The following is a 10,460-nucleotide window of genomic DNA, read 5'->3' on the forward strand; positions in this document are numbered from 1 at the left end:
GAAGATAAATTTACAATGTCAAATTAGTGATAAGCAGTACCTGGAAATCTTACATCCTCTAGGTTCGTTTATCATGTGAACATCAACACATTGAGTATGTTTTCCCCCTTCTATTTCCTACCTACTTAACAGAAATGCTGTAAGGGGCTGTTGCCAGCAAAATGCACCACAGATCAAAGGAACTAGAAAGTAAAACACAGGAAGCACTATTACCTTATTTATATCCCACAGGACCAGCTTGCACTTAAGTTTGGCAAATTCGTAGGCAGTCTGCCTGCCAATACCGTGTCCAGCTCCGGTAATAAGGACAATCTCTCCGGTGACTGATTTTCTCTTCTTAGGAATAAAAAGCTTCAGGAGAGACTCTACGATGCAGACGAGCAGAAAGGGCAGAAGCAGGAAGCTGGCCAGAAAGAACTGTATCCTTTTTTGTTGCTGCGAGCTTTGGGTGTATTTCGTTTTACCAGTCATTCTAAATTGCTTCTGGGAGACCGTTCCGTTAAAGACTGGCGAGCACAAAAGCGAGAACAAGGAAGGGCTCCTTTATCGCAGAGAAACAAACAACTCCGAAACCGCTCCTTCCGCTGGGCTGGGCTTGGCTAGGTCTTTGGCAATTGGCTCAGGCTGCAGTGCGGAGAGACTGCTCGCCAGCTCAGAAATCTGGGAGGGACAAAACCCAGCCAAGAGCGAAGCTTCTAGTTGTGGGTGCGCCTCCAGGCTTATCTTTTCCTCACCTTCTCTTGGTCTCGCGGGCTGACCTTGGAGGGTTAGTTGCCACTTGTTTTGGTAAATGTGATCAATTCCTTTTAAAGTTACAAGGATAACTGCCAGTGTCCTCAGTCCAGAGGCTTTCTTGAAACTTGACGGTTCCCCCACCCTGGTTAGGACTTTCCCGGTGGCTCAGACAGTAAAGCGTCTGTCTACGATGCGGGACACCTGGGTTCGATCCCTGGTTGGGAAGATCCCCTGGAGAAAGAAATGGCGATCCACTCCAGTTCTATTGCTTGGAAAATCTCATGGACAGAGGAGCTTGGTAGGCTACAGTCCATGGGGTCGCAAAGAGTCGGACACGACTGTACTACTTCACGTTCACGTTCCACCCTGGTTAAGGGATGCGGATGTGGTTTCTTGTTTAAAAGGAATCTCGGGAGAAGGCCAATTGTTCTTGCTGGCTGAGAAAAGGACGCTATACCAGATTTCAGTTTGAACTCTGCACAGGTTTCTGGAGGACGAGGAAGTTTTGTCCTTTCAAGGGCAGCAATAATCAAGCCCCAGGAACATTCTGATCATATCTGGGAAGACTGTTTCCACAAGAAAGAACAGGATTTGGATAAGGTTTTTGTTCTTTTTGTTTGTTTGTTTTTTCACTCCATCTATTAGAACTTGCAAAAAACATATATTATGCTTTAGTTATTGTATCTTTATCCAGGTTAAAAACATCATTGCCCCCAGATAAATAATAAAGTGGGAAGAAGATCACCTTGCCTAAAGATTACCTGTGTAATCTTGTTTAGTAGCTGGTGTGTGTGAGTATTCAATATATAAGTGGTGATTTAAACAAAAATCTTACATATTGTTTATTGAAATAAAAGACCCAAACTCTGGTCTCGTGTGAAGGAAGAGCTTAATAAATGTCCCTTATATGTATTTTAAAAATTCAGTTCTTTTTTTAAAAATTAATTTTTATTGAAGTATGTTTGCTTTACAATGTTGTGTTGGTTTCTACTGTGCAGCAAAGTGAATCAGGTATTGGTATACATATACCCCACTGTTTTGGATTTCCTTCCCATTTAGGTCACCACAGAGCACTGAGTAGGATTCCCTGAGCTATACAGTAGGTTCTTATTAGTTATCTATCAATTCAGTTCTTTTTTTCCAAAACAAATTAATTTTTATTTATTTATTTGTTCTTGGCTGCACTGGGCCTTCGTTGCTGGGTGGGCTTTTCTCCAGTTGCCGTGCTTGAGCTTCCCACTGTGGTGGCTTCTTTTGTTGTGGACAGGCTCTCGGGTGAGTGGGCTTCAGTAGCTGTGGCTCCCTGGCTCTAAAGCACAGGTGCAATAGTTGTGGCACACTGGCTTAGTTGCTCTGAGACATGTGGGATCTTCCCCGATCAGGGATCAAACCCATGTCTCTTGCATTGACAGATGGATTCTTTACCACTGAGCCACCAGAGAAGCCCCTCAATTCAGTTCTTGACTGTAATTGAAATGGGGCTTTTTGTGAGACACTATGCATTGGAGAAGGAAATGGCAACCCACTCCAGTGTTCTTGCCTGGAGAGTCCCAGGGACGGGAAGCCTGGGGGGCTGCCTTCTATAGGGTCGCACAGAGTCGGACTCGACTGAAGCGACTTAGCAGCAGCAGCAGCAGCAACAACGTTGCTTGGAAAGAGACTTCCGTCATGTGGATCACTAATTGTCACCCTTTATATTTAAGAGGCAGAGAGAGCACAGAAAATGGAAGTTCACAAATAATTCACACTCATTTCTCCCTCTTATTTAAACAGCCCTACACTGTTATAGGGGATAAAGTGACAGTTCCACAATGTAGAACTCCATTATAGATTTCCTGAAAATTCTGAATAGTCTCTGCAATTTTTTCTTGTAGCTGCCAAATCCAAGTTTATGGTAGTAGAGTACCTTTCACAGGGGAGATTTATGTCTTGCTTTCAGGAAGACAGAGAGTATTCTCATACCAGCTATTTCTCAAGTAGTTCTAATGGATTCAAAACAAAAGCCCATGAAACTTCGTAATTACACAGATCAGTAAAGACAGTTGCGCTGTTACTTTAAAGAATACTGAGGAGGACTGTGCAGAAATGATGACTAGGTTGTGATGAAGGAGGTACTTCCAATAGTTATCTTGTCCTTCTGGGATAGAAGCCTTCACTCTTGGCTCTAAAGTCTGAATTTTAGAACTGGAAGAATTTAGATATTAGCTTATCCAACTGAGTATTTTTTCTTTAGTAAGTATTGAATTTATGAATTCAAAGTAATGAATATATCTGGTTTGAAATGGTTCAACAGGAAAGATAACAAAAAGACAGTCCCTAGTCCTACACTGTTTTGGGTTTGTTTTTTTTATTGCTTTTTTTTTGGCCACACTATGAGGCTTGCAGGACTTGACTTCGAACAGTGAGAAGTGCCGAGTCCTAACCACTGCTACTGCTGCTGCTGCTGCTAAGTTGCTTCAGTCATGTCCGACTCTGTGCGACCCCATAGACGGCAGCCCAACAGGCTCCCCCGTTCCTGGCTAACCACTGCACCACCAGGGAATTCCCAGACCTACCCTGTTTTATTTCTCAGATCAAATGCTTCTAATCAATTTAGCTGTCTTTTGCAGACTCTTTTAGTGTCTTTTTTTTCTTTCTACTAAAATACTGTTAAGGAATTACTATCAATTATATTTCTGGAGGAGGGCATGGCAACCCACTCCCATATTCTGCCTGGAGAATTTCCATGGACAGAAGAGCCTGGCAGTCTGCAGTCCATGGGGTCTCTAAGAGTCAGACATGACTGAGCACACCACATCAATTCTATTTAATCTAATTCAGTAAATGTTATTATGCAACCTATATGCAAGGCCTGGTGAGGGATATGAAGTAGTGAAAAAGACATCTCCTTAGCAATCTATAGTCTAAGTAAGAGGTCAGACCAATAAGTTACCCTGGGGAAAACAAGCAAATATTTGCACGTGCGTGTGTGCTCAGTCATGTCTGACTCTTTGCGACCCCATGGACTGTACACCAGGCTTCTTTGTCTATGAACTTTTCTAGGCAAGAATACTTGAGGGGGGTGCCATTTACTACCCCAGGGGATCTTCCTGACACAGGGATCTCTTGAGTCTCCTGCATTGGCAGGTGGATTCTTTTACCACTGAGCCTCCTGGGGAGCCCTGAGGGAGAGGGAGATTGATTTCAGTGGTTAGGAAAGACTTTTGAGAAAGTTGGATTTGAGTTGTGTCCTGAGAGTGGGTATGACTCAGGCAGCTACTGGGGCAGGCTATTTTCAATCCTGCTCGTAAATCTACTCAGGAAAAAAGAATTATGTTGATCCATGTAAGAAGAGCCCTCATTTTCGAATAGTGAGCTCTATTTTGGTTAAGCTCATTAAACTTTCTAAAATCCATTCAATGTTATCAAGGTTACTTGCTTCATCAGCAACTAAGCAGAATAAAGGAAATTCTGACCAACTGGGGAAGAGTTTTGCTGTTCCAATCTCATGTTTTGTAAGCTGTGCATCACTATCTATTAGTGAGTCAAGGAGTTATTTTGTTGTCTAATCAATTTAAAGGGTCATATTAGCATTAAAATATTATATAGAGAATATTTATAGTAAATTATTGTTTAAAGTCTGACTCTTTTCCAACGCCATGGACTGTAGCCCACCAGGCTCCTCTGTCCATGGGATTTCCCAGGAAAGAATACTGGAGTGGGTTGCCATTTCCTTGTGCAAGGGATCTTCCTGACCCAGGGATGGAAGCTGTGTCTCCTGCATTGCAGGTAGATTTGTTTACTACTCTGCCACCAGGGAAGGGGCTTTTTACAGCAAATACTATAGGACATTCTTCTGGGTAAGTATTCCAGTGAAGCTTTTATTTCAGTTTTCTGTAGGCAGGTAGATGGGGTGGAGGAGTGTGTGTGCGGTGGATGTATGGCCTACTTGTACTTGGTTACTTGAGAGGCAACAGAGCAAAGTGTTAAAAGAATAGACTCTGGAGCCAGATGGCCTGAAGTTCAATCCTGGCTCAACTAATTACTTACTGCTATTTGTGACTTGGGGCAAGTTATATAACTATTTGGTTTCAGCGTTCTCATCCATAAAAGAAAAAGAATAGTATCTATTTGTATTGTGATTATTACGAAGAGTCAATGAGATAATATTTATAGGATGCTCAGAATAGGATTTGGTACAGGGCACCCCACTCCAGTACTCTTGCCTGGAAAATCCCATGGACGGAGGAGCCTGGTAGGCTGCAGTCCAGGGGGTCCGCTAAGAGTCGGGCACGACTCAGCGACTTCACTTTCACTTTTCACTTTCATGCATTGGAGAAGGAAATGGCAACCCACTCCAGTATTCTTGCCTGGAGAATTCCAGGGACAGAGGAGCCTAGTGGGCTGCCGTTTCTGGGGTCGCACAGAGTCACACACGACTGAAGTGACTTAGCAGCAGCAGCAGCAGCAAGCTGTGCAGATGTGACCAAGAGTCTCCGACAAAACTGAAAGCCTTTATTGTAGTCAAGTCTGAATTAACCCAAATACTTCAGAGTTTGACAGTGAAACCATGCACTTCTGATTTGGAGTTGAACCTACATGCCCAGAGTCAAACCCAGCCTAAACTCAGATTGGGACTTGAACCCACAGTCTTTTAATCAGAATCGCTCACCTGGTGTCTGGACTTACTGAGGCTCAGGTTCTTTGTGTCCCAGTGCAGGAGGAATTTAATGAGAGGCAAAGTGGTAAGCAAGATGTAGATATATTAATAGAGGATGCTTGTGAAAGATGCAAGCATGCAGGCAAGGGGCTCTACTCCAGGATTAAGTGGGCTACAATTTTATAATCCACATGAGTGGGGGAGGAGGAAAAGATTGTTAGGCTTACAACTAGCTCCTTCTTCTTACAGGGCAGGAGAATGTCTGACCCTATGAGGTCAAACTAGGACTGTCATAGCACTTATTCAAATTAGCAAAAGGGTGGTAACATTTACTAAAGTATGTTGAATCATCTCAGACTTCCATATAATGAGGGCCTCCTACTTTGAAATGTCACCTTTCCCTCAAATTTCTGTCCTTGGTCCTCAGGATTGTTACCTTGCTGAACTTGGCCAGCAGAACTCAGGCTTCATTTTTTTTAAATTAATTTATTCTTTATTGAAGGATAATTGCTTCACAATCAGGCTTCATTTTTTTCTTTCACTTAATGACATGTGGCATATCTCATTTTTTTATTTATGGTATTATAGTTAAGCATAAATAAAATATGCAGATGACACCACCCTTGTGGCAGAAAGTGAAGAGGAACTAAAAAGCCTCTTGATGAAAGTGAAAGTGGAGAGTGAAAAAGTTGGCTTAAAGCTCAACATTCAGAAAACGAAGATCATGGCATCCGGTCCCATCACTTCATGGGAAATAGATGGGCAAACAGTGGAAACAGTGTCAGACTTTATTTTTCTGGGCTCCAAAATCACTGCAGATGGTGACTGCAGCCATGAAATTAAAAGACGATTACTCTTTGGAAGGAAAGTTATGACCAACCTAGATAGCGTATTGAAAAGCAGAGACATTACTTTGCCAACAAAGGTTCGTCTAGTCAAGGCTCTGGTTTTTCCTGTGGTCATGTATGGATGTGAGAGTTGGACTGTGAAGAAGGCTGAACACTGAAGAATTGATGCTTTTGAACTGTGGTGTTGGAGAAGACTCTTGAGAGTCCCTTGGACTGCAAGGAGATCCAACCAGTCCATTCTGAAGGAGATCAGCCCTGGGTGTTCTTTGGAAAGAACTGAAACTCCAGTACTTTGGCCACCTCATTCAAAGGGTTGACTCATTGGAAAAGACTCTGATGCTGGGAGGAATTGGGGGCAAGAGGAGAAGGGGACGACAGAGGATGAGATGGCTGGATGGCATCACTGACTTGATGGACGTGAGTCTGAGTGAACTCCGGGAGTTGGTGATGGACAGGGAGTTCTGGCGTGCTGCGATTCATGGGGTCGCAAAGAGTCAGACACGACTGAGCGACTGAACTGAACTGGACTGAATAATGATGCCTGAGCAGCTTACCACGTGCTTGTTGACCATCTGTGTATTTTCTTTGCCCATTCCTATTTACATATATATTATGCATCTTAAAATACTTATTTATTTGGCTGCACTGGATCTTAGTTGTGGCACACGGGATCTTGTTCCCCGACCAGGGATTGAACCCGCGTTCCCTGCTTTGGGAATGCAGAGTCTCAGTCACAGGACCATCAGAGAAGTCCCCGTTGGCCCGTTTTTAAATTGAGTTACTTGTCTTTTGGTCGTTAAGGTTTTATATAGCCTGAACACTGGACTTTCATCCAATATATGATTTGCAAATACTCTCTCCCATTCTTCAGGTTGTCTTTTCATTTGCTTGATAGTGTCCTTTGATGCACAAAAGTGTTTTTTTAATTTCGATAAAGTATATTTCTGTTTGCTTGTTCTTTGGATGTCATGTCTAAGAGATCACACCCATTCAGTCTATAGCATTTCACTCCTGCCCCCTCCCAATTCATGGTCCTCTCACATGAAAAACACCTTCATTACATACCAACAGCCGAAAGTCTTAACTCATTTTAGTACGAAATCTAAAATCCAAAGTCTCATTTATATATTATTGAAATAAGATAGTGAGACTCGAGTATGATTCCTCCTCCGGCAAATTGCTCTCCAGCTGTGAGCCTGTGAAACCAATACGCTATGTGTTGCCAAAATACAATGGATACATACATGGGATAGACATCCCATTCCAAAAGGGAAAAACAGGAACGAAGATAGAACAGATCCCAGGTAAGTCTAAAACCTAATGAATCAAACAAAACTAAGCCTTAGAGACTAAAGAATAATCCTCTTCAGCTGTACGCTCTGTCTTCCATGCCCACTGGGGCTGCAGTCCTAACTCTGCCTCTTTTCCTGGTTGAGGTCAAGTGCAGGTGACTCTGCCGCGCTGGAGTCAGTGGAGTGCCCCACCCTCACTCCACTGGACCCTAAAGCAGGCTCTCTGCGGTGGCCCTGCCCTTTGAAATCTAGGTGGAGGCAGGCGTGCCCCTGGGCCCTTGCATTCTGCTGATGAAGGAAGTGCTGCACTGACGTTGCCAGAGCTTGCTACCCTTGGAGTGGCAGCTACCGGCTAGCTGGAACCCACACCCACTGTGCCCAAAGGGCATGCACCAAAGTACAAGCAATGAACCTAAGATGTGAGGCCACGCTGGGCAGGGCATGCCAAGGTTCTGTAGGTGCAGGAGGCCCCCCCTTTTGAAATTGCTCTACCTCCAGAGCCTTTGTACTCTGGGCTCCTGAGAGTTCGGGCAGCCCTAAAGATCTCTGGACTGCCTTCAGGCTCATTCTTCTGGCTGTCTTCGAGAATAACTTCTGTTGAGATGGTTGATCAATATCAGTCGCCCTAAGAAACAATCACTTGGGCACACCCTTAGCCTTCTGTCTCAATCTTGCTTTCTCATTTTCCCCAACATAAATAGGCTGAGAGTTTCCCAAGTCTTCATGTTCTACTTTTTTTTTTTAATAAAAAAATTTTATTTATTTATTTGGCAGCTCTGGGTCTTCGCCGCTGTACACGAGCTTTCTCTAGTTGCCCGGGCATCTCACTGCGGTGGCTTCTCTTACTGTTGAGCACTTACCTGGGACCTGTTCTGTCTTAGCTCCTATTTTTCCCTTTTGGAATGGGACTGCCTGTCCTACGTCTGTCCCGTCATTGTATTTCGGCAGCACATAGCATGCTGGTTTCACAGGCTCACAGCTTTAGAGCAATTTGCCTTGGGAGGAATCATACCTGAGTGAGCAGACTCAGAAGTTGTGGCACGTGGGTTCAGTTGCTCTGTGGCACATGGGACCTATCTTCCCAGACCAAGTATCGAAATCTTGTCCCCCACACTGGCAAGGCTGATTCCTAACCACTGGACCACCATGGAAATCCTCTACTTCATTTTTGATGAACGATAACATCAATAAGTCATTTCTCTCCCTTTGCATTTTTCTTGTCAATAAAAATAATCAATAAGCAAACTATCATTGGAATAGTAAAGAATTTTATTTGCACCGAACTGAGGTCCACAGCCCCTATGACAGATTCTCAGATAACTCTGAGGAACTACTCTGGAGAAGCATCGTTTACAGGACAGGTTTATGTCTTATCAGAACAAAGAACAGCAAACATGTCAGGAATATAGTCCTTCAAGTTTTCAAAAAACAGATCAGCATGTCCATAGTGAATCAGTATGGCCTTAGTACCTGGGAAGGGAGTTTTACACAGAAGGAGTACCAGTATTGGCATTCCAAGGAGACAGTCCATTTTTATTTTTAAGACAGACATTCTTTACTTCTGGTCAGTGTACCCTTTTCTTTAATAATTAAAGCAGAAGTACAATGTATGCTTGAGCAGGCTATTTTAATTAGCATAAAATTGGAGTTGAATTAATTTTTATAGGGTAGAGTTGCTTTACAATGGTGTGTTAGTTTCTACTGTAACAGCAAAGTGAGTCAGTTACATGTATATATACATATAGGACATGGACAGGGCAGAGAAGCCTGGCAGGCTGCAATCCATGAGGTTGCAAAGAGTTGGATACTACTAAGAATGCATGCCTACACCATCCCCTCTTTTTTAGCTTTCCTTCCCATCTATGCTATGCTAAGTCACTTCAGTCGTGTCCAACTCTGTGCGACCCTAGAGACGGCAGCCCACCAGGCTCCCCCGTCCCTGGGATTCTCCAGGCAAGAACACTAGAGTGGGTTGCCATTTCCTTCTCCAATGCATGAAAGTGAAAAGGGAAAGTGAAGTCGCTCAGTCGTGTCCGACTCCTAGCGACCCCATGGACTGCAGCCTACCAGCCTCCTCCATCCATGGGATTTTCCAGGCAAGAGTACTGGAGTGGGGTGCCATTGCCTTCTCAGGCAGTCTTATTTTTTTCTGATTTTGCCGGGGTGAGTCAGCTGGGAAAACTGCCCTTTGGCCTGTCTTGTGTCCCCAAACCTTCTAAACCAGTGCAGTGAAGTGGCAGGGATGAAGCTGGAGTGAGGCAGACAGGCTGTCCGTGCCTGTCCCCAGCCTGGCTCTGGCCACATCCTCTTAGGTATCTAGCTCACCCTGTCAAGTTAGAATACTGCAGGATTCAACCACCCGGCATGGAATATTAGAGAACTTTTCATTATCAAACTTCAAGGACGACCATAAACCACTCTTAAAAATGGGGTCAGGGTGGCATTGAGGGCTGGACTCAGCATGCTGTGCGGCTGCTGCAGCTCTGGAGATGGTTTCCTGAGAGGCCTTCCTGCTCTGAGGCCTTCAAGCCAGTCCCATGGGCTTTGTCTGGACTGTGTTCAAATTCACCAGCTGCCAGGGAAGGGGACAGGGAGGCAGCGTCCCCCAGGGGTCAGAGCAGCAGTGAACTCCAGCAGAGCCTCTGCCAAGCCCTCACAGAAACCGGGAGAGGCAGTTGAGACCCACCTTCCTTCTCTCTAAAATAAAACCAAGGTCTCCACAGCTCGCCCTAAGCACACAGAGCTCCTGCTTTCCTTTTCCAGGAGCGAGTAATGCTGGTTGGTTCTTCTAACAGTCCACGTGTCTGTCCTATTGCACTGTCAAACCGGAGGAGAAAAAAAACCCGATGAGATGTTTGGGGAAGTGGCGAGGGCAGACCCACGGAAGAGGCCACAGCACAGAGGATTTCAGGGGGCTGAGGTGCCGGGAGGCTGGGTAGGACTGCA

General features: G+C 44.5%; 1 protein-coding gene across 2 annotated transcripts in view; it reads right to left on the bottom strand.

Annotated features, from left to right (window-relative positions):
- The window catches only part of HSD17B11 (hydroxysteroid 17-beta dehydrogenase 11), a 49,466-nt gene extending 48,877 nt beyond the window's left edge, over window positions 1–589 (bottom strand). For both annotated transcript variants that reach the window (XM_027544983.1, XM_027544982.1), the window contains exon 1: window positions 214–589. In XM_027544983.1, the coding sequence (XP_027400784.1) occupies window positions 214–471 (258 nt within the window). In that variant the 5' untranslated portion in view covers window positions 472–589. The remainder of the gene's footprint in view (window positions 1–213) is intronic.
- Window positions 590–10,460: the final 9,871 nt, after the last annotated feature.

Source organism: Bos indicus x Bos taurus, chromosome 6 (assembly GCF_003369695.1).
Source record: "Bos indicus x Bos taurus breed Angus x Brahman F1 hybrid chromosome 6, Bos_hybrid_MaternalHap_v2.0, whole genome shotgun sequence".
NCBI classification, from domain to species: domain Eukaryota; kingdom Metazoa; phylum Chordata; class Mammalia; order Artiodactyla; family Bovidae; genus Bos; species Bos indicus x Bos taurus.